General features: G+C 52.9%; 1 protein-coding gene across 1 annotated transcript; it reads left to right on the top strand.

The window, feature by feature from the left end:
• Positions 1 to 1064: 1064 nt before the first annotated feature.
• SLC26A9 (solute carrier family 26 member 9) lies at positions 1065 to 23592 on the top strand. The gene is made up of 21 exons (XM_084497553.1): positions 1065 to 1147; positions 7959 to 8085; positions 9069 to 9208; positions 9514 to 9624; positions 9860 to 10029; positions 10389 to 10553; positions 11124 to 11276; positions 11661 to 11743; positions 12014 to 12161; positions 12888 to 13001; positions 13395 to 13472; positions 13765 to 13860; positions 15830 to 15936; positions 16615 to 16684; positions 16924 to 17016; positions 17459 to 17575; positions 18244 to 18561; positions 18790 to 18844; positions 19221 to 19366; positions 20152 to 20229; positions 20515 to 23592. Exons 2-21 carry the CDS (start codon positions 7961 to 7963, stop codon positions 20560 to 20562), a joined length of 2415 nt encoding a protein of 804 aa, XP_084353679.1. The 5' UTR covers positions 1065 to 1147; positions 7959 to 7960; the 3' UTR covers positions 20563 to 23592.
• The last annotated feature ends 108 nt before the right edge of the window (positions 23593 to 23700 follow it).

Here is a 23700-nt window from a genome sequence, read left to right as displayed (position 1 = left end):
GTTCCGTTTCAAAGGGCTCCTGGCATATCAGGCTGCCCTTTTAAAAAGCAGTTGATATGAGTTATTAATGATATTTACAGGAGAAGTGCTTGGCAATTATTACCCCTGTCTGCTAGGCGGCAATGAATCAGCCCCCGTTTGCGGCACCCTGCGGCAGGGTGTTGCTTTGGCATGCTGGGGACACGGCGATTGATTCCCATTAGATGAGGTTTCGTGGCAGGAAACGCGGATGCCTGGCTCATGTGCAAGGTACCAAGCAGAGCTGTTTGCTCCGACAGCCTCTGGGAGCGAGCAACAGCCACCCTGCTGCCCTCGCCCTTCTCGCCTTGCCTGGGGGACAACAGGAGCGCAGGAGATGAGTTCCTCCCGCAGCAAATATTTCCTTGCTGTTCCTCTGGTGATGCCCCCCTGCCCGGCCATCTCCTCACCGTCGTGTCCTGGCTGGCTCCTGTGCTCATGAGCTCGTTAAGAGGAGAAGGGACCACGGGGCTGGGCACGGCTCCGCACGGCGACGAGCCCTTTGCCCTCGCCCATCGCATCCCACCCCAACCCACTCCTCTCATCCCTTTGAACCTGGAAAGGAGAAAGAAGCTGCTGTCCCCTGCCAATCCCGCCTTCAAAGCTCCAGCTCCGGGGTCCGGGCCCTGGCACAATGCAGGCCATTGTCCTTTTCGGAGCACAAAGGCCGGGGGACGCCACCCAGCAAAAAGCATCTTCTGCCGCGCCGCGTGCGGACGGGGCGAGGGAGGGGGCCCGGGGTGCCGGTGAATATGAGCTATTGTCACAGGGAGCCCAGAGCACCGGGGACCTGCGGAGGTGATCAAACGGCCCAGGCCCGAGCGGGAAGGGGTGGGGTGAGGGGGGACATCCAAAAAAAGCCCTCGTCCCTCTTCAGATCTCTCCTTATCTCCCCGGCTATCTCCTGGGCTCAGCCCGGGTGTACTTGCTGGCAATTACACTCGGAGAGGCCAATCAGGCGCCGAGCACAGCCCTCGGTCCCCTTGACTGAGGTGATTTATAAATGACTCACGGACTTATTTGAGCTCAGACCTCTGCTCGGCCGGCAGCAGCTCTGCTCTGCAGCCTCCGCTGCCACCTCCGTGGCTCCCTCGCAGGATCGGCCCTTTCTTCGCCCGGCGAGGCGCAGGTAACCCAGCGCCAACAATCGTGCTCTTTGTCTGGGTGGGCGTGGGGGATTTACACTCTGGTTGCACAGCCACTGGGTGTGAGTTTCAGTATTTGGAGAACTGGTACTTTTTTTTTTTTTCCCCTTTCTCTTTTTTTTTTTTTTTTTCTTTCTCCCTTCTTTTGCAAAGGGGATTTACGGCAGCAGATTTACTCAGGAATTAGCAACACCAACGATCCAGGAGCTTGATTTATGAAGAGAGGCTGGAAGAGCCAAATATGTGAATTAATTATTGCTAGAATAAATCCTGACATCTTATCCTGGCTGCCTCACACTGAGGTCTGGGGGGAATTTGCCTGCTATAGGGGCATCAGTGCTGATGAGCCCCTTGTTTTCACGAGCCTGGTTATCAGCAGGACTTTCTGTGCAGGGGACTGCGTAACGTGGTCCCTGCCCCGAGGATGTCACAGCACGGGTTAGACTTTGCACATAGAGGTGTAGCAAGATGTGGAGCTCTGTGCACACAGCAGTGGGAGAGGAGCACTCGCTTTGCACAGGAACCTCACCTGGGTGAGAGGGCTGAGCTGCCCAGGGCGCCTGGCACATGGATGCATGGCTGTGGGCACGCAGGCAGATCCAGAGGGATTTTAAAGCTGGGAATGAGGAGCACTCCCGGGCTGAGACCTGCCAGGCAGGGTGTAGTGTCCCCAGATCCTCCCGGCACCATTGCACAGGGTGTTGAGGTCCAGTTTGGGCAGGCTCCCTCAAATACAGACGAGAAAATACCCCCGTAAGCCTGCCTCTTGGCTGCAAACTGCTGCTCACAAAGCTAGGATGCTTTCATTTTGCTCTGATAAAACATGTCCACACCTTATTTGTGAGCAAGCTGAAAACTGAAGCTGGGACCTGTCCTCTCCCTTGGAGAGACGTCCTTGGAGTGACATCTGGTGCTGGCTGTGCCCAGCATTTCTGCCCTGGATCAGAGATTTCTGGCAGAGAAGCTCTCTCCCACCCTGCGCCCCTGGGGGAGGACGGACCGGGTGACCCACGAGGTGTTTTTCCTCTCTGAGAGCGAAGCCGCAGGGGTGGGGAGCGTGTGCATGCGAGAGCTCTCAGCAGGCATCCCGGATAAGTGTTCGCAGGCAGTGCAAGAATGCTGCAGTCTGCAGACTTTTTAATTCCTTGGGATTTGCATTGCCCACCTGCTCTTCAAAGGCTGAGGGCAAGGTCTGTGTCAGAGGCATGTGGTGTGCAGAGACTCGCGGCACGGAGGAACGCCGAAGTTTCTCTTCTGCTTCTTCTAATTCCACCCGCAAACCTTTCCTCCTCCCCATCCCAAGGGCTCTGTAAGCAGATGGAGCAGCACGGGGATAGGGAGGAAGCACAAGCCACTTCCCAGGGGACAGACAGAGATGCCTTTAAGGCCAAGCACCACGCTCCACCTGCCAAGGAGCTGCCACCCAGCACCATGGTGCTGCCCTCAGCAAGGTGACACCTTCAGGACCACAGACCGGGGCAGTGCAGGGAAGCCGGCAGCTTCTGGAGGACTCTGATGAAGCCCAAAATGATGAAGATGCATCCCAAAAGTCCGTCTTTATCCTGGCACCCTTGCTTGCTTCCTGGAAGAGAGGTGGAGGACAGAAGATGTCCCTGCTGTGGGGCTGGGCAGAGCGGGAGCAGGCGAAGAGCTGGGGCTGTAGACAGGAGATGCTCTGAGCCTCTGGAGCCATCGCCCAGCACCTTTCCTTTGCACCAAATCACCTCGCTGCTGTTGTTCTTGCAGCAGAGGCTGTGCCCAAGGGCAGGCTGCCTGTGGGGGCTTTTTGTGCCCCCGGCTGCTGTCTGCCCCCAGCCTCCCCCGGCCGGGCACGGCACTGGCCATAACTGCAGAAGCCATGGAGGGCTAAGGAAGGGTTGAGAGCAAGTGGGCTGATCAAACAAATCACAGCAAGAGAGGGCCGAAGCTGGGCTCGTTTAGCCTGGTGCCAGCACAGAGCAGATCCTGGTGCCCACGGCATTTTTCTGCGCTCACAGTGGCGTTAAAAAGAGCAGAAGCCAGCCTGCTGGATCTCGGCGTTTTCCTTAACAAACTCCCTTTGAGCCAAACACTTTGGCTTCACCTTCAGTAGCTGGCAGATGTCTGCAGATCTTATTATTCTGGTTACCAAGTGCAGAGCTAGTTTGGTTAGAAACTCGTGTGAAGTGGTACATCAAACATTGGCACCGGCCCAGCGCCGGCAGAACAAGAGCACAGCGCTCCCCTGCCCGCTGCCTGCGCTGGGCTGGGTCGCTCGAAACAAGAAGAGGGCCATCTGCCTTATGGAAATCACCTCCCGAGCACTCCAAATATTTAAGCTAAACAAAAAGAAAACATTGGTTGAATGCCTGGCAAAAGTGGAGGCGTGGAGGGGGACGTGAGAGCCGGGGCTGCAGCGTGGGGCGAATGTGGGACGGGGAGGTGGGAGCTGGGGGAGCGGAGCTGCCTCCTTCCTTCCTTCCTTCCTTCCTGGCATGTTTGGCTCCATCCCTGCCCCAGCACAGTCAGGCAGGGCCAGCCCCTTCTCTCTCTTCCCCTGAGTTTTATTCCCCTGGCCATCACGGCAGCACCCGCACGCTCTGCATGGAAAGCTGTTTACAAAGTCTTCTCTAAACTTTGCAGACTCTGGCATTTTGCCATTGCCAAGGCTACAAGACCTCTTTGCAGTAGGATCTCTCTCACTGCTGAACTACACGCTCCCCTAGCATCAGCCTCTTCTGTTTCTAAAGCGGGGAGGTTAAGAAAAGGCTGCAAACCCATACCCACCGCGTGTCCCTGCACGCTGCTGGCAGCTCAGCCCCTGCAACACCGCCGCTGGCTCCCTGCATCTGCCTGCTCCCCTCCCAGACGAGCTGTGTCACCAGGCGAGACATTCCTACCACTATAGCTACACCAAAACCAGACTGTAGCTCTGGTTTTGCCGCTGCGAGGTGCTTTCTTCCCACATCAGTTCAGTTGCAGATGAGCCTGGGGGAAATTCAGGGCTAAAGCCAAGTCGGATCAAAGTGATTTTAACTGCAAAAGCTCTGCCCAGCCAGACAGCTCCACTGAAGGCACTGCCCTGGTGCCAAGCTCCCAACGAGGTCCATCGGCCAGACTCAGTGCTGGCCTGTCCCCGATGCCAGGAGGCTGGAGGGAGTGCAGGATGTGGGAGCAGAGCTGCGGGGCTGAGTGGCACTGAGAGCGGGGTGAATTGCACCACGTCCTTCTGCAATCCCCGAGCTGCCTGATGGCAGAAACCTCCTGCTCCTCTGCCTGCGTGCTTGGCGAGCCCAGCTCCACATCAGAGGGGTAGAAAGTGTGAGAAGGAAGCGGGTGGGAAAGGGAGGGTGAGGCAGAGCTCAGCCTGGAGAGCACCGCAGCACCCAGCACCGCAGCCACCCTGTCCTCCCCCTCGCCCCGCTGCAGCCAGCAAGCACCCCAGGGATTGAGGGGAGGAGGTGACACATCCTCTCTGTCCCTGAGAGATGCACGCCCTTTCACCCTGTAGCCCCAGGGCTCCCGTGGCACCTGCATCCAGAGCTGCGAGCAGGAGGCCGGGGGCCATGGTGTGCGCCGTGCTGGGAGCATGATCCAGAGCAGCCGGAGTCAAGACCTTGTCCTGGTGTCGCAACCAAAGCCTTGCACCTGTGCTTGCCTTCTGCAGGCAGGCCTTGCCTCCTGGGGTAGGGGAGAGCAGCTTTTTGTAACCTGTTCTTGGGCAACGGAGCTGGGAGAGAGGTGTTTGCAGTGAAGGTTCACCCAGGATTCGGAAGGGGCAGAGCTCTGAACTCCAGTCAGTGAGGAGATCTGGGTGTGTGTGTGCAAGGAGAAGGGGGACGGACAGGGGATAGGCAAAGGAGGAAATGTTTTTTTCCAGAATACTGAATTTTTCTCCCTAAAATACTGGGAGGCATTCTCTGAATGTCCATCTCTTACACTGGGATGCATTCGGGCCCTTATATTGTGCATAAACCAGCAAATACAGCCCCAGATCAGATTGCTTTCCCACCAAATTTCAATTCCCACTCCCCGGCCTGAAGTCCCTTTGCTGGGCCCGTGCCAGCCCAGGAAAGCAGCGTTACGCCAATGGGTCCTATCAGTGCTCACCAGAAACCTCAATGTGACTTTCCCCAAACACAGCTATCACCAGCACAGGCAGAGAAGATAAGAGCCCAGTAAGCTTGCAAGACGAACACTAGGGGAAAAAAAATCCATGCTAGGCAGTCCCGGGGTGGTTTGGGACTGGCAGGGCAGGGACCGGACAGCCGCGACCTGATGGGACTTCAGCTGTGACCTGGGATATCTCTCACCCACATTGTAGGGTTGGAGTGAAGTGGTTCTGCCTTCACCTGCTGCTCACACCAAGTATCACACCACAGTCACGCTCTCAGAGTTTCTCCAAGACTCCAGCAGGTTTACCAGTGAAGAGATTTCACACCTCAGCATCACCCACCCTGCTGACACACGGAGGACTTCGTTTCCTGAAGTCACAGCTCAGAACAGGGGCTCAGCTCTTGGAGCTCTGCCCTGGGACCCATCCCATCCCTAATTTCCTTGCCCATTCTGGAACAGAGCTCTTGGGAGGGCTGCTCCCTTCAAGGAGCCACACGCTGCCCCTCTGCTTTCCTTCCCACTCACTGCATCTCTTGCAGGATTTAACCCAGACTCACAGCTTGCCGTGGTCTTACCCCATCAACACTGGGACAGCTGGTTCTGCCTTTTGTTCAGGGAGCAGTCACATGGCTCATTCTCCTTAATTCCAAAATCTCAAAGGTTTAACCTGCTGTTTGATCTAGGGCAAGGCCAATGATAAGCCAAGTCGAGAACTTGACTGTCCGAGACGCTGACATCATCAGCCTGTTTGTTTTAGATGGAATTTAATCATGGGGGTATTTTCCCCTCTATTCTTGCCTTGTTTGTTATTTTTCCTGATTGCCAGCACTTTCGCTCAGCAGGAGAAATTCATTAAAGAGCCGTGATATAATTGGCTGGTTCAGTCTGATGGCAGGCAGGCTGCTCGGCGAGCCCAGAAATAAAGCCGAGGGACCTCATGCAGCAGAAACTCTGCTGGATTTTGTCACCCTTAGAAGCCTGCTGCAGGGCCTGGACCAGGACTAGAAAATATTCACGAGGGAAAAATGGAAACCTGGAAGAAAGCAGAGGGGCTGGGACGGGACTGGTGCAGCCTGCGATGGGAAATGCAGACGGGCTTCTGGCATCAGTGTAGGGAGTGGAAAAGAGCCCCGGACATCATTATTCTCAGCCTGCTCCAATCCTCCAAAGGGTAAAAGCTGCGATCTCTCTGGGAAGGGCACCCCTGGTTGGGAAGCAGACGCAGGGATGCCGGCGGGTGCGCGCCTGCAGAGGGCACTGGACCGAGCGGCTGCTGATGCAGGAGGAGGGGAGCACGGCCTCGCCTGGCACCTCGCGGGGCCTTCGAAGCCAGCCCCATGCTGGACGCCCTGGGGACCCTCCCGAATCAGGGCAGCATGGATCGGAGCCTGCACACACACCATCGCTGGAGCTGTTTCACAGCACAGTGCACTTGGCGCCCCTGTGACCACGCAGGCACCTGCGGCAGCGGTGGGGGTGATGACCTCCCTTCCCTAACATCAGCTCCCATTACCATAATGATCCTGCTGACCTAAATTCCCCCCGAAAGAAGTTTCGGCTGCATGCATCATGCTTCCCTGCCAGGCCCTGCACTGCAGGGCTGCTCAGCTCCGTGCTGCTCACTCGTCCATCCCCTCGGAGGGAGCTGAGCTGGGTGCTGGTGCTGCCCACGAAGGTTCACCCATCCTGGATGTGCCCTGACCTCGGTGGCACTCGCTGTGTCAAAAGGAGAGGGAAGGATCCGGCCCGTTTACGCTCTCAGAAACCTGGATGTCGTTTCTTGATACACTCTCCTGCCTGAATCACCAGCTTTTTCCACCCCCTCTTCTGCTCCTGTGTTGGGCAATGACCCACTTAGACGCATGCCATGCCACAAATAATTACCAATACCCTTCTGCTGTGCCTGACCACTTCCTCCCTCCACCCCCAGACTCTCCGGTTTGCAATGATTCTCCCTCTTCCCAGGAGTTGCCGGTCACAGTAAAATGAGGGCTCTCTGAAGTTCCTCAACTTCTTTGGCAAGACCCAGATACTGCACAGGACCAGTCCATCAGGATGCTTTGGCATCATCATCACTGAAATGGATTAGCAACGGTTATCTTCCTCCGCACCACTTCCTAGAATAGATCCAGGACTAGTCCACAGCCTTTCATGGCAAGCAAGAATTTGGGAAGGCTGCTGGATGCAAATGAACGCAGTGGGCAGTGAAACAGGAACACCTCGGGAGGAAACTGCCTTTAATCTCAGTGCCAGTATCTGCCGGCGCACACTCGCGTGGCACAGCCTTGGCAGCCCTGCCGGTGGATGGGGAAACTGAGGCACGGAAAAGGTCAAGTGCCTTGCCCGAGGCAAAAAGGCAGGCACTGGCAGGGCTGGGATTAACACCCATGCTCATCTGCCAGACAATCCAGGGCACTGCAGTCCCCTCCACGCGGCATCGCTCATTGGCATCACCCCGAAACAGCCGGTGAGGGCTCGCGGGGCCGGGGAGCAGCAGCCCCCAGTGCTGGGAAGCCACTCCCAGGGCCTGCCTCTGCGCCACGGGGAAACTATTTAGGGTGGAGATGTTCGGGGAGGGCTCCCAGACGCTGGAGGTGTCCGGTCTGTTATACTGCAGGTGGGGCCAGCTCCACTCACATTCTTGGCTTTGCTTTTTTCTTTTTTTTTTTTTTTTCTGGGAAAAAAATTTAAATGATCCAGAGATGAGCCACGCCAGACCCCGCTATGTCATCGAACGTCCTGCATATTCCGTCAGCCTCTTTGATGAAGAGTTCGAGAAGAAAAGCAGAAGTTACCCCATTGGGGAGAAGTTGAGAAACCTTTTCAGGTAATGCAGAATCCTGTAGCTGCTCCTGGGGCAAAGCTAAACCAGATTGGGTCTGGAAATGGGACATAATTTGGACCTGGGGACATAGTTCCCATTTTTATCCTGGGAAACCTTCTCCATGGTCTGCAGGGCTTTGATGTATGAAAGACACCGGGGAAATGCAAATCGTGCCGCAGCAAGTGAAACTGGTTGCTCTTTTCACTGCCCCAGCTGTTACGCTATAAAGCAAACAAGCGGAACGCTTTGCACTGCGTGCATTTGGGATCTGTGCTTCTGTCCTCCAAATTTTATTTATAACAACAACAACAACAACAACAAAAAGTATAAATTGCGATGTAGATATGGGCGTGTGGACTATTGCTTGAATCTTTTCAGCTGGGATTTCCTTTTATCAGCTTTCTGATTAAAAATAGTACCAGCTTTCCTTAAAGAAAGATGAATAATCCTGCTGATAGCTGTCCTGGAAATGTAGCTCCACTCCCTGGAAAGCAAAGGCAGCGGAACAGGGAAGGGGAGAGCTGCAGGTCGGCAGGCAGGGATGTGAGAAGCTGCATGCTCAGAAACAATCTTCTTCCTCAGACACACTTGTTTTTTTTTGACCAAGCACCTGCAAAATTTCACCTTTTTCACCCCGGGAATCTCTGAGCTGCGGTTCAGCTCACAGCTCCCCTACCCCTTTGTGCTGGAAACAAAGCCTCCAGAAACTGGGCAGCCAAATCCTTCAGAGCTGTGGCAGCACCAGGGACTTCCCAGTGAGTCAGGAGTGGCCCCACAGTAATCCTGCATGGCACGGGCAGCAATTAGCTGGAAGAGCCTTGCACTTACAGGGAAAGGCTGTGCCCCAAACACGGGGCTCGGGCTTTGGTGTGGGAGAAATGTTGAGACATTCCCAGGAAGATCTTTCCTTGCCTCCTTCCTTCCTTGCTCATTTCCCCGATTGCTTGCTTTTCTTGACTTTGCATATTTTTGTTTGTCTCCTCTAGGTGTTCAGCTTCCAGATTGAAGCTCTTCCTCTTCAGCCTTTTCCCAATACTCGCGTGGCTTCCCAAGTATAAAATTAAGGACTACGTTTTGCCTGATGTCCTCGGTGGGCTCAGTGCGGGGACGATTCAAGTGCCACAAGGTGAGGAGCAACAACTTTCTGGGTCTCCAGGAGAGGACAGCACATTGCAGACGGGAATGGACACCCAGTTTGTGGGGGTTACCTACTTTATGGCTGGCACGTACAAACCCAAGCTCAGCCTCCTGATGGTCCCTACATATCTCTGTGGAGGCCTCCCTTGCCCTCTCTGTCCCATGCTCTGCCTGGAAAGCAGTGCCTGTGCTGGCCACAGCACCTTCCTGGAGCTGATGCACAGCTCTGGGGCTGTGAGCATCCCCAGTCTGCTCAGACCTGGCTCACCCACCCCTTCCCCTTCTGCTCCCCAGGGATGGCTTTCGCGCTGCTGGCCAACCTGCCTCCCGTCAATGGGCTCTACTCCTCCTTCTTCCCCCTGCTAACATACCTCTTCCTTGGCGGTATCCATCAGATGGTCCCAGGTAAGAGGCTGTGGAGTAATTACTTGCACGGGGCAGCAGATGGGATGGGAACACTCGGTGTGTGCCGGGATAGAGATGTTTGGGCAGGATCGGTCCTCGGGGCTCACGGTGTCCCCGGTTCCTGCGCTGCGGTGATGGGCTGGGCAACTCACTCTGGACAGCCTGACACGTCTGAGTGCTTTCCTGGGCAGGACGCTCCAGAGCAAAGCCCTGACCTCACTGTGTTGTGCTGAAGGTACTTTTGCAGTCATCAGCATTATCGTCGGCAACGTCTGCAACGAGCTGGCTCCGGAGTCAGACTTCCAGTACTTCACCCACAACGAGACCGGCGTCAACACCACAGCCCTGGAAGCGGCCAGGCTGGAGATCTCTGCCACGCTAGCCTGCCTGACAGCCATCATACAAGTAAGGGCTCTGCACCACCCCTGCTCTGTCCCCTGGCCAAAGCTGACCCGCAGGGACTCATCCGGAGCAGAGGCGAGGGGTGGGCGCAGGAGCTGGACGTGGCCCCACTGCACCAGGGGTGATGCCTGAGGGGGTCCTGCCCCAGCTGCGGTCTTGGTGTGAGCTCTCCCAGCAGAACAGCCAAAGGCTGGCCAGCCCTGGGACAGGACCGCAGCCAGGGACAACATCCCTACAACATCCCTCCTGTCCTGCAGCAATTCTCCCTCCCCACCGCCCCGCGCAGCCCATCCCTGCAGGCTCTGCACCTCGCGTTTTCAGGCTGGCACATTTCTAACAACTCCTTGTCTGTCCTACCCTAGCTGTGCCTGGGATTCGTGCAGTTTGGCTTTGTTGCTATCTACCTCTCAGAGTCTTTCATCAGGGGCTTCATGACAGCAGCAGGGCTGCAGATCCTCATCTCCGTGCTCAAGTACGTCTTCGGCTTGACGGTCCCATCTTACACCGGGCCCTTAGCTATCGTCTATGTAAGTGGGTGCTCTGGGCAGGGGCCTTCCCTGCACCTCCTCCCCCCGTGACCACCACACCGCAGGCACCACAGCCACCTCTGCTGGGGAAACTGGGCTGGGGAGAGGAGGAGAGGGTGGAGGGAGGGGGAACCCGGCTGCACTGCGCTGCTGCCCCCGCGGCTCACCTGCAGTCATAGCTGAGCTCCTGCCTGGTGGGGTGTAAGCAGAGATAACAAAGTGGGTCTGGGATTTGGGCAGAATATGAACCATGCTGCTTTACAACAAGAGGTTTGCACAACTGATAGCAACAGAAACTTCTGTGGGTAGGTTTTCCCATTCCTGGGCTTTTCTGCATCTTCCCTAGATGCATCCTCCATGCACGCAGCTAGAGCTGCATTTAACCAAACTGCACAGAGCCAGGGCTGGCTGCTGATCTCCCAGCAGCAGGACTTCTAGCACTTCCCTCACCCCCAGACATCTCAAGGTGTTTGCAGGCAATTACAGTAATGAGCATTCTCCACTGTGCTGATCGCACTGCCCAGAGTCTCAGGTTCCCTGTGACACCTTCTTCTCTTCTCTCCCCTTTAGACATTCATTGACATTTGTAAAGGCCTGCCCCAAACCAACGTGGCCTCCCTGATCTATGCCTTGGTCAGTGCTGTGCTCCTGATCGTTGTCAAGGAGCTCAACCTCAAGTACATGAAAAAGATCCGGATGCCCATCCCCATGGAGATCATCATCGTAAGTGAGGCGTGAGCTGTCCCTCGGACCTCCGGGAGGTTCCCAGACCCTCCCAGCCCCAGGACACCAAAGCCACCCCTGGGACACCAAAGCCACCCCTGCACAGCATCTGCACACACAATACGCTGTGACCCCACATGGATCACAAGTTGGGGCACCTTTGTGGAGGATGCCTCCGACACCCAGCTCATCCCTCTTAGACCGTACCAGCATCCTGGTGGTGCCAGGGATCAGGAACATAACCCTTTCTGGGGACGTTCCCTCCTGTCCCAGCCTGAATTTGGTGCTGATTTTCTACCGTCAGCCCCAGAAGAGTAGGTGTAGTGCTTCCAAAAGAGTTCATGCTCTTTCTGCTTACCACTTGTTTATTCTCTGTATGTTCAGGTAATAGTTGCGACTGCAATCTCTGGCAGCTTTCAGATGCCTGAGAAGTACAACATGCCAGTAGTTGGGAAGATCAGCATGGGGTAAGTGCATGTGCACCTCTGACTCACCATCCAAATAATTTCATTTCCTCCTCCTCATTCTGCAGCCTGGAAAACCCCTCCCTGCTGCATGACAGTCCCCTTCCAGGACTGCCAGGCAGCGCTGCTAGGCCCCGTTACACAATGCCCCCATCCTCTGACCCCAGCCACGGTTTGGACGTGTTTAGACACCAATCCTGAACCCGTGTGCTTCTCACCCCCTGCCTCCAACACTGGTGCCCCAACCGCCTCTCGCCTCTGCTCTGCGTGCAGGTTCCCAGCCCCAACCCTGCCCATGGTGAGCAAGTGGAAGGACATGATCGGCACGGCCTTCTCGCTGGCCATCGTGGGCTACGTGATCAACTTGGCCATGGGGAGGACCCTGGCAGCCAAGCACGGCTATGACGTGGACCCCAACCAGGTAATGCTTGCTCTGGAGGGACGCAGGCGAGGAATGTTCCCCTGGCTCTCAGGCGTGAAGGGAAGACCTCCCTGCACGAGGGGGAAGCTTGCAGATGCACCCTGCGTAAAAACCTACGTGCTGTTCCCGTGCACGTGGCGGCTTGCCAGGCAGGGGCTGAAAGGATGTGGCGGATCCATTTCCTAACAGGAGGGAGAGAGGCTGACAAAGGGTAGGAAGATGTAGGTTCAGCTCTCTGATCTGCCTTCCCTCCAGAGCTGAGGCTTCAGCCCCAAGTGCTGGCCCCGATGGCATTTTTGCAGGATGTTGGGGCACAGCGAGGCACATGCACTGCTTTCTGAGCAGAGAAAGACCTGGATTCCTGGTGTGTCACCCAGATACTGCGACAGGCAGGACATTAAATAATCCTCTCCTGTCATCGCTGGCACAGCGGTAGCTTTCAGGAACAGCCACGAAGCCCTGCCCTTAGCGTGTCAACAGATGACAAGTGTTCATGCGGCACGGTGCTTCCAGGTTTCCCTGCCATGGCAGCACCATCCCAGCTCTTCCTGGAAGGAGCGGGTCTGGGACACTCCGCAGAGAGCCTGTCCTCTCCCCGGGGGCAGAGTGCTGCCAGCAGGGCTGCTGGAGGCCCTGGGGAGTTTCTGCCACGCAGAGCCCAGCCCAGGTTCATCCTCTCCTGCCTGGCAGCTCGGCCGCCTTCACCGTGTTCCCCCATCTCCACAGGAAATGCTGGCCCTGGGCTGCAGTAACTTCTTCGGATCCTTCTTCAAAATCCATGTCATCTGCTGCGCGCTCTCCGTCACCCTCGCTGTGGATGGGGCAGGAGGGAAATCACAGGTTGGTTCTTCCCCCTCCTCTCTTCCCTGCATGACCCACTTTGAACACAAACCCCGGCAGAGGTGCACCCTGCCAGCCTGACGTCGCTGCTGCAGGTCTGGAGAAGCTCCCTATGAGCGCTTCACGTTGTTATCAAATGCAAAACCTGCTCCCCAAAAGCCCCACGTTTTGTCTGGGTTGTTTATTGTATTGGTCACAAATGGGTTTTCTCAGATTTTTCCATTTTTTTCTCAGATCTGTGAAATCCCAGCCTGTTTCTCAGAGGCAAACCACTGCTCACGACCAGTGCTGCAGCACCCAGCTCCAGTACTGGCTGAAGCAATGACCAGGAGGGGGTTTGGAGGACCCAGGATTTAATGATGTGGTTTCTCTCTTTTTTTTTTTTTTTTGCAGGTGGCAAGTTTCTTTGTGGCAATGGTGGTAATGGTGACTATGCTGGCCCTGGGGATCTACCTTGAACCCCTTCCAAAGGTAACACGAACAAATGTGCAAACAGCGCGGCCACGGCATCACATCCCCAACCTGCCGAGCGAACTAGAAAACCACAACACAAACCTGTGAACAGCAGGGTTTGCTGTGGGCTGGGGTCCTGTCTGCAGCAAACAGTTACGCTCCAAAACCGTTATGCTCCAAATATGATCTCTGTGAGCTTTCCTATTCCCTTGTGGCCACTGGGCTGAGGGCGGGAGGTGCTGCCAGGCTGGGAAAGCTGCTCCGAAACACAGGGTGGCCGCAGCGTTGACACTGTGCCCTCTCCTCCCAGTCCGTCCTGGGAGCCCTCATCGCCGTGAACCTGAAGAACTCCCTCAAGCAGCTGGCCGACCCCTTCTACCTGTGGAAGAAGAGCAAGCTGGACTGCGTGAGTGCCTGGGGCTGGGTGGAGAACCCCTGGTGGCAGCCGGGGGAGGTGGGCTTCGCGCCGGTGCCCCCAGCTCTGCCTCGCCTGGCCGAGCTGCTCGGCGCACATATCACGGAGGCCTGAACTATTACCTGCTCTGTTTAAATGCCAATCAAGTGCAGGAGCCTGTTTGCCCAGAACTAGCCAAACCGGCCCTGCTCAATATCTGGGAGTCATGACTTAAAAACTCACACAATAGCCCTCCAGGGCGAGGAGAGCCCTTCGCTGCGATAAGGACTCCAGGCACTGGTTGATGTATAAACCCAGGCGGGGGGTGTGGGGGAGTGAGAACGGAATTTGGAAATGTCTGACATAAAAAGACAGTGTTTGAACAGGGCTCCCACGGCTGAGTGGTGTGTGTGGACACTGAGCCAATATCCTGCTGGGTCCCGACACCCTGCCTTATCGGAGGAATCAGGAGTCCAAAGGGGCTGACCTGACTCATCAAGAGCTTTCCCGAAATACTGCTCAAACAGCTGCCGGGGGAGAGATGGGCTAGCAGTGCTGGCCGAGCTGTGTGGCTGTGATGTGAAGGCTCTAGCTCTAGCTCGGGGCACGAGCTGCAGAAATTTGGTCGGTGCTGAGGTGGTGCCGCAGCCAGGCTGGAGCAGGGATGTGCGAGGGCCCCGCTGGCACCGTTACAGCAGAGCAGGCTCGGCAGAGGGAAAGTCACTGATGGGAAGATGCTTTGGGGCAGGATTGTGCGTCCAGCCCTCTGCCAGGAACTGTGCTCAGCAAGTTGAACACCACAAGTTTTAATGATGCCTGGCAGAGAGGCTGGATGTTTGTCAGCTGGGCAAAGCCCTAGGGAGGCTTCTCCAGAGAAGCCATCGCACCCCATGTGTGGGCAGGGGAAGTTGCTGCCCTTCACCAGCGCTTGCAATAAGGCTGCACAGTGATGCGTGGTGTGCCCAGGACCCACTACCAGTGTTTTTGCTAGCAGCAACCATGAGCTGCTTGCAGGTGCAGAGAGCGCAGGGACTGGGCAGATGCCATTGGAGTGAACTGCATTCCCCTGACCTTAATCTGCCTGGTATTTGAACTAGGTTCAGTGTCCTTCCCGTCCCAAACTGAGGACACCTCTTCTGGGTGATGTCAGCAGATTGGTGTCCATTACCTCAAGTTGTGTTTCAGCACAAACAGTGGGGACTGCTCCGCAGGCACAGTCCAGTGCCAAGTGTGGATGGAAAGAAGCCCTTACTCACATTTATATGCATCATCCTTAATCTGATATTAAGATGCTGAAGTCATCAAAATTACCCTGATTTGACCGAGGTCAAAGTTAGCTATTAATAATCTTGAGGATGGGTTTATAATCCCCTGATAATAATTCTCAGAAGGCATATTTATACACTCAGGCAGGACTAATTTCACGTGGAGGGAGATGCTCAAGTGCTAATAGATAAAAATGACAAATGACGGAGCTCTGAGCCGAGAGGTGGAGCAGGTTTTGGTATGCTCTGTCATACTTTGTCATCAAATCTGCTCTGTGTTCAGGTCATTTATAGCAGGTGCCCCAATGGTTTCACGTAGATGCTCATTCCTTCTGAAACGCTCTGAATGACAGCAGGAGCCTTCCTGGGGGTGGGAGCAGCTACTGAGCAGCAGATGGTCTGATCTGCAGGAGCCTTTTCTTGGTGCTTTTTGAACCGAGTGAGTGGCGGGAGGTCACGCAGCTATGAAGAATTGCACCGGCTGCTAGTACAGCTGAAAAACTGGGGCTTCTGGCAGGGTTCCCAGCAATGATGCTTCACAGCAAAGCATGCAGTAAGATGCACAATTAGAATAATTGCAGAATTTGGGCCCCACTCTTCTGATCAGCTCAGCTGGGTAGTTCTTTGGGTCCTGGATGGCACGAGCCATTCTCCGTCCAGCGCTGTGCTGCAGCCCCTGGCCCAGCAGGACATGCCATGCCCTTCTCTTTCTGCAGCTGGTCTGGCTGGTGAGCTTCCTGTCCGCCTTCTTCCTGAGCCTGCCCTACGGAGTCGCTGTGGGCGTTGGATTTTCCGTGTTGGTTGTGGTTTTCCATACCCAGTTGTGAGTATTGCCCTCCAAAGACCTAAAGAGAAGGAACATCTCCTAGATACAGAACAAGCGACGGGTTATTTTTATAAGCGACCTCTGGCCCGGGTTTTGAAGGAACGTGCAGCAGGAGCCTGGGGGAGTGCAGGTGTCCTCCCTGCCCCTGGAATGTGCAAACAGGAATGGCAGGCGCTAATTTACTGCCTGCATTCCCACTCCTGCGCACGGGTAACGATGTGCACATCCCAAGGCAGGGGGGTGTCGGGCGGCATTTACCTCAACAAGAAAAGCTGCCTGCATAGTTCTCAGCAGAAAATCCTGCCTGTAAGAAGAAAGAGCCCCGTATATGTGCAGAGCCACACTGTTTTAATAGATGGAATCCCTTTATTAACACCTCCCAGACTGGGATCTCAAGTGCAGCCAGCCAGCCCCGGGGTGGACCCAAAGCAAGGCTTGCAGCCAGCCCTGGGACCCATTTGAAAGCCCTGCAGCCCCGTGCCAGGAGCTTCACCTGGGGAATGAGGCTGTCCCAGGGGCTGGCTCTGTTCTGCCAGCATCCACTTGGCCTCCACAGGGCTGAAAGCTGAGTGCTTTCATAAGGCAAAGTTTCAGATCCTGGTGGGGTTTATGAACTGGGGGCAGTTTTTTTCCTCTGCGACTTCCACTCTAATTCTGGTCGGATTTTTCTCCCAGCCGGAACGGTTCTGCCCTGGGCCAAGTAACCTCCACGGACATCTACAAGAACCCAAAAGCCTACAACAAGGTAAGCAGAAACTAAAATACCCTCAGAGGAAATGTGTTTCTTTGCCTCTGATACCAGCACAGTCAGGAAGCCCATGTCCAAGTTTTTGCCTTCGCAAGGCTGTTTGCTGCTGGTTTTGGGGCTGCAGGCAAGCTGCTCCCCAGCTCACCCTCCCAGTTACCTGATGCACAGACCCCCAGGCACCCAGCACCCCATGCATGCCCCACCTGACCGGGTTTGAGTTCCCGTCTCTGTTGCAGGTACATGAGCTTAACGGGATTAAGATCGTGACCTACTGCTCGCCACTGTATTTTGCCAACTCAGAGATATTCCGGGAGAAGATCATAGCCAAGGTGAGTAATGCCCTGAAAGATTTTTGCTTGCAGCCTATCCCAAACAGCCCTTGCTCTCTTCTGCCATGCCAGGCTGAGATAATTAAGCAGAGGATCATCATGAAAGATCGTCACATCCATGCTCTATTCTTCCGCTCTCATCTCTCTGATTTTCTGATTTTGGATTTCATTTTAGAAGCTATGCCTGAATCTTGGCAAGTCTCCTCCTCTGAGCTCTGCCAAAGCAGAGTCTCCTTGCTGCACGTGTCCTCTCCCTGCACGTGCTGGCACCCTGTGCCACTGGGGCTGTGGCTGTGTGGTTGCCACCATGATCACCTCGTGCCGGTGTAGAGCTGCTGCCAAACTGCACCACGTGCCGCGGGCTGGGACAGCACGGGGAAGACTCCCTGCCTCTGGGGCTGAGCAGGCTTTTTCAGAGAAAACCCTCTTTTTTTTTCCACAGACCGGGGTGGATCCGGGTAAAGTGTACTTAGCCAGGAAGAAATATGTGAAGCGGCAGGAGAAGGGGACAGCGCAACCACCAACAAAGCTGCCGAAATTCTTACTGAGGCAGAACAAGGTAACTCCGCCTGGGTCTCCATGTTGCTGAACAAGCTCTCCAGCTCCACATCAAATAGCTCCTCTCGACACAGGGTTTGCACTCTCTTCCTCATCACATTTACTACTGCCTGCATCCTTCCCTTCCCACCCACAGCTCCATTCCTCCCAACACCCAAACCTGAAGGTGCAGGAGAATTGGAAATGGCTGGGAGTGGGAAGGCTGTAGAGATAGCTAGAATGGGAACAGGGTGAACAATTTACTGGAAACCGGGCTTGCCCTGTTTGTCTAAGGATGTACCTGTTTCTCTAAGGGTACACCTATGCCAGCTTCAGAACCCTTCCCTTGTGGAACACATTTCCCAGTCATCCCAGCTTCATGGGTTTGCACTGCTGAGCAATCTCGATGCTTGTGAACAGGAATCATTTCAAATTAACCTGCACTCCCAAGGGACACTGAGTTCAGCACCAGGCTGGAGTTAGCCCAGATTAAAACACTTCACGCCGCTGAATGCTTAAGGTGAATTCAGCGTCTGGATCTTGGCCTGTGCTGATAGCTGTGCTGATAGCTGTGCTCAGTGTCTGCAGAGGTCCCGCATGTATTTGGGTATAAGAAAAAGCATTTATTGCAGCACTGGTTCACAAACAGCAGCAATTCTACCCTGCCCATGTTCCTCTGCCTTCCTCTAGACCTTGTCTTTGCAAGAGCTCCAGAAAGACTTTGAAAGCACCTCTCCAACAGATACCAACAACAACCAGACGACTGCTAACGGTGCCAGCATCTCTTACGTCACGTTCCGCCCGCCTGCCAACGGCGCCGGGCAGGTGCACAGCTCCGGGGAGCTGGGCAGCACCACCAGCCTGCAAGGAAGCACCTTCAGCATCATGCCCACAGCAGATGTTGACCCTATGGCCACGGCACCGCCCTATGTCAGCTTCCACACCATCATCCTGGACATGAGCGGGGTGTGCTTTGTTGACCTCATGGGCACAAAAGCCCTGGGCAAGGTTAGTCCTCTGCTGCGAACGCAGACAAGCTGCTTACCACCCAGGTACCTTCCACTCCCTTGTGCAGTGCAGATAAAGGTGTTTACCCTCCTCAATAGAAGGTTTGTGTGAGTTTCTCCTTCAGCATTCCCAGGACACGTGTAAAGCCTTGGATAAGACTTCATGTATAAACGCAAAGCTGGAGCAGCAGTGTTATTAATACTCTCTCTCCCCTCCCGTCTCTTCTAGCTGTGTTCCAGTTACCAGAAGATTGGGATTAAAGTGTTTTTGGCCAACGTGCATGGTAAGAATCCATGAAGAGCAAATTTCCATGTGACCTTCCCCCATTTTGGTCTTTTCTTTTTTATCCTTACGTAAACTGTACTAGCTGTCATCCCCTTGTTGGACCAAACAAGAACAGGTGAAAGAACAGAAGAAAGCAAGAAGAAACACTGCTCTCTCTGTGAAATAGGTTCTTTCATTCGGGAAGTGATACAATAGCAAAATGTCCATATTTGGTATATAGAAGAAGACTAGAAATGGAATAATTTCTGCTGCAAACCTTTCTTCCCTATGCATCCTGGCATTGCTTTAGCTCAGAGGACCACCATCTGCCACATTCTTTTTCAAAGGCTTCCTTCTTTGGTTTCATCCTGGTTCATGTACCCTTCCTTCTTCAGCTCAGGTGTACAACGACATTAGCACAGGTGGAGTCTTTGAAGAAGGAGGCCTGGACCAAAAACACATCTTCTTGACTATCCATGACGCTGTTTTGTTTGCACTGGCAAATATCAAAGAAGTCGTCCACCCGCCCATCTTAGAAGAGGTAACATTTGCTCCTGGTTTGCTCCTTCTCTATCTCACAGCGCTGTACTATCAGGTCCATACACCACACCAGCACAAAGGAAGAACAACACGTTATTGCACATAGTAAAGTTTCTTGTTTATCTCAGGTGGCGAAGGTTTAAATCCAACAACATGTTTAATATCCTAATTCTCACAAATGAGCCAAGTCCCTGCTGACTGAGTTGCTTTCAATGGAAACTTGGAAGTGTAAATGTTTTCTGCAAAGCCCAAGCTGGGAGATAAACATTGTCCCAGCCTGCAGAAGCCAAAAGAGCCGTGCCAGGTCTATGCCCTCTGTTTGGCATTGGCTGGAGCATGCAGTTCCACCAAGGGCAGAATGTGGCCTTCAGAAATGGAGGCAAAGCACGTGCACCTTGAACAGCCCCAGCATCCAGGAGTGCTTCCCGCGGAGGGAGGAGAAAAGGCCAAGGAATGTAGCACATGCTGACAACACAGGGTCAGACAGGTTGTTTCCCCAAACATGGATTAGTTTATTGCACGATAACTGGAGCTGGAACCAGGGCAGTGTTAGTCGGTTATCTCGTCAGAGTAAGTTAAGGTATCCCATATCTCTGCGGAGTGATAGGTAAGCACCAGCTCAGTCAGAGGAGATAAGGAGCAGAAACGGGATTCTCCCTGTGCCCCTTCTGCCTGGGCATTTCCCTCTGGGCACATGTGGTGGTTCTAAGCCTGGCTTAGTCATTTCTTCCATATCTTTTGTCCCTGCACTCTGCTAATTTGAGAATTTGACTGTTTCCTGCACAGAGGCCGAACCAGACGGAGCTCTCCATCTATGACGAGTCTGTGGATGAAAGCAGCTCAGAGTTCAGGAACTTGGAGGAGGTTAGTCCCAGTGCCAGGGGTCCCTTCTTCTGCTGTGGACATAAGGTGGAAGCCAGAAGTGGTGGCTGGGATAGATCAGATGGGAAATCCCATGCACCACTGCCAGGCAAATTGCTGGCAACAGTAATTCTTTGAAAAACGAGCTTCAAAAATAATTGAAAATCCCTGAGGTCAGGGAAGGGCAGGAGCTCCTGCGGGCGTTTCTCTGTGTGACTGAATCACCTGCTGGGTTCATGCCCTGCCGTGGCACCAGCCCTAACACAGCATGCCTTGTGTGCCCTATAGGAGATGTTTGGAAGCATGTTCCGCTCAGAGACCCAGACAGCGCTGTGAGCCTGAGTGCCGCAAACCCTCCCGGACAGCCTCCTCGCTCCCACCCCTTCACGAAGAGCTGAGCTCCCACCCGGGGATACAATAAGCTTGCAAAGCGAGAGGCCATCACACCTCTTGAACTGGTAAATTCCTCCCTCCTGCTCTGCCGCTGGTGCTCAGAGAGGCGGAGCAGGCAACGGGACACTTCAGAAACAGGAACTCAGGAAACGCCGTCCCCTGATCGCGGAAGAGAAGCGAGTTCACTTGATGGCAGGTGCCTTGATAATGGGATGATCAGTTGGTTTTGCCAAGTGCTCTCCTTTCTCACACAACCACACTCTTTGGCCCACAAAGGCATTACATAATTTGGGCATCCCCCCTCTTTCTTTGCCTTCCTCCTTGTTTTCCCTGATGAAGTGAAATTAAGCAATGTTTAAGAGCCTTTCACCGTTCTAAATCGTGAGCAAAAGCAACTCTTGCAAGGTGCAGATTTGTCAGGTAATGTTGTTTTTAAATGTGCACTGGTCATTGGGGTGTCCTCAATGTGGGTGCAAACCTTTGTGTTCCCCTGAGCTTTGGTAGCACCCCCTCTAACCTTCCCTGTGCCCCTGCGATGCTCCTGCTCTGCTCCCTGTGCAACCCAGAGACCCAGAACCACTGCCCCAAACCACTGCTGTACCTCTCACACCCTGAAGACCTTAGTATATTATCTCCGTTGGGCTACTTTCTGGATTACATTTTTTCTTAATAATAGGAATAGTTTGTAATCGGATGTAAGAATTCCTTGCTCCTGTGTTCGATGTGTGCCTGCCTGCCTGGTAGGTTGGGTGCATGTTCAGAAAAAAAACAGGGCCCAGTTCAAACCCCCTCTGAAGTGTTTTAAGCATCTTTCTGCTGACTGAGCAGGGCTTCACATATGGTTCTTAGACTGTGAATGTCATGAAAGCATTAATGCCAGGGGTGTACAGCCTTTTTTCTTTGTAGACTGAAGTAACTAAATGATTCAGTCCAGCACATGGATGAGTGTTTCAGGAGATACGCTTTTTCCCAAATCACTTTGATCACAAGCAGGAAATCCAGGGACAGGGAGGATGCCCCTTCTGCACACTGCTCATGAAGTCCTAGATCCAGAGCAGTAGAACTGAAATGTCAGTGCTTTTTATGCCTGCATCTAGCAAACAGCCCAAGTGACACCCTGTGCTACAGAGGGCTTCTGATGACAAGCTTTTAAATGATCACTCGGGCAGCAAGAGAAAACGCTTTTTCACATGTGATATGTCCACAACAATTCTCTACTGCATGTTTGACAATTTTCATTAATATTCACCACAGACTGATGTTACCAGGACCATCTACCTCTCAGGCACACAAGCCTGACTCACTAACCCAGAGACAGACAGATGAGATCTTAATCATTTCTGGCATTCTTTTATGTTTGAGTGATGCTAATAGCAAGTGCTATTTTAATTCCCTTTCCTGATGGCTTCCTTTCTTACCCAGTGCTAATGTTGTGACAGTAATGATAACAATATAAAGCCTGAAAAAAAATAAGCAGAAGCCAAGGGTTAAAGGAACCCTTCCTCAGTGCATTTCAACCTCAAATTCGGCTTTTATGAAAACAAGGTTATGAAAAATTTAAGACAAAGACACAGACTGCTATGTCTTCAATTGCAATGAAAGCAACTTCTTCTGTTTGAATTTCAAATCCTCCTACAAAATATTTCCAGCACTGGGATAAAATACAAGAGTCAACAAGCAAAACTGAACAGTAACGGAAGTAAAACTGGTCAGTCTGTTATATTTCTATGAATGCAAAAAAAAATAAAGAGTGGCCTTAATAATGAAAGTAAATTATATTTTTAAAGGTTATTTCTATTTTATTACTCAAAGATATTAAAAAATTTAACAAGCTTTAATGTACAATTTTGAAGTACATATACATTATTGAGCTGATTCATTAACACATTGCTGGAAAGCTTTCTGGGGACAGAAAGTGGAGCTTCCCTACAGCTCCCAAATGTCCCATTTTTAAGGAAAATAGAGCTTCATGAACCATCATAGCTAGACAACCATTACAGGTAACAGCATCAGAACCCTGCCAGTTTGGTTTTATGTAACACCTCATTAACTAAGTCACCATTTCTCTACCTCAGTTTCTGATTATGTGGTGCAGGAGAGTAATAAAACCAAAGAAAGTTAGTTTCCCAAAAGAAAAACCCGCCTGCTAATAGTACTTATTTTGATCTGAGACAGCAGTGGTTCTTCCAGAACTGTGTTTTGTTGTACAAGATTAAAATTAAGGGCTGAATTATCTTAAACTATCTCTGAGGGTGACTACTTATGGTCTTTTTGCTACTGCCTGAGCGCTTCTTTTATCTGCTCATTTAAAAAAGGCAACAAAGAAATTGATGCAATGGAAGAAGTTATTCTACAGTAAGTAAGTAATCAATGTGTCTGTATCTCTGAGGTAGCATTGCTTTAAATGAGGAAAAATTCCAATTTCCCGTTCCTTGTTCAGGGTTAGTAATAGGAAACCGATTTCTCAGGGCCTGCCAGACCTAACCCAGGAAGCCTCGGAGCAACAGACCACGTATAAAAACAGATTGTATTTTCTGAAGTTCCTGCAAGCATAATGGGTGGAATGTCAAGAGAGATGGCTTGCAAGCAGCAGCACTGACTACACGCTTTGCGATCGCGATGGCCCAGGAGGAACAATGCCTCATTTCTGTAGCCATGGGCCAATTCTGGCAATAAATGTAACACCAGAGGACAGATGATATTCCTGGAGGCACAACCTAGCCAGCTCCAAGTCTTCATTTCCATGTGCCTGGACAAGAGAATTAGGGAAGCTCAAATTTACGCTGGGGTAGAAAATTTTAATTTCCAGTGTCCCTTTACTGCTCTTAAAATAACAGTTATGTTTATGTGTAATGGCTCTAAAGCCTTACCTGATAAATGCATGATGTATAACCAGCTCAAAATGTTTGTAATTTATTTAATTTAATATTGGTTTTGTTCTTTTTTTGATAATAAAGAATGTGTGAACAATCACTTGCTTCTTCTGCTATTTGCGCACAGGCTTTCTGTGGCAGCTCTCAGCTGCATTTAAACCTTCAGGAATGCTTATGCCATGGAAAGATGGGATAGATCTTTATAATC

The sequence above is a fragment of the Aythya ferina genome, assembly GCF_964211825.1.
Source record: "Aythya ferina genome assembly, chromosome: 25".
Classification (NCBI taxonomy): Eukaryota; Metazoa; Chordata; class Aves; order Anseriformes; family Anatidae; genus Aythya; species Aythya ferina.
This window is presented reverse-complemented; position numbering and strand designations above follow the sequence as displayed.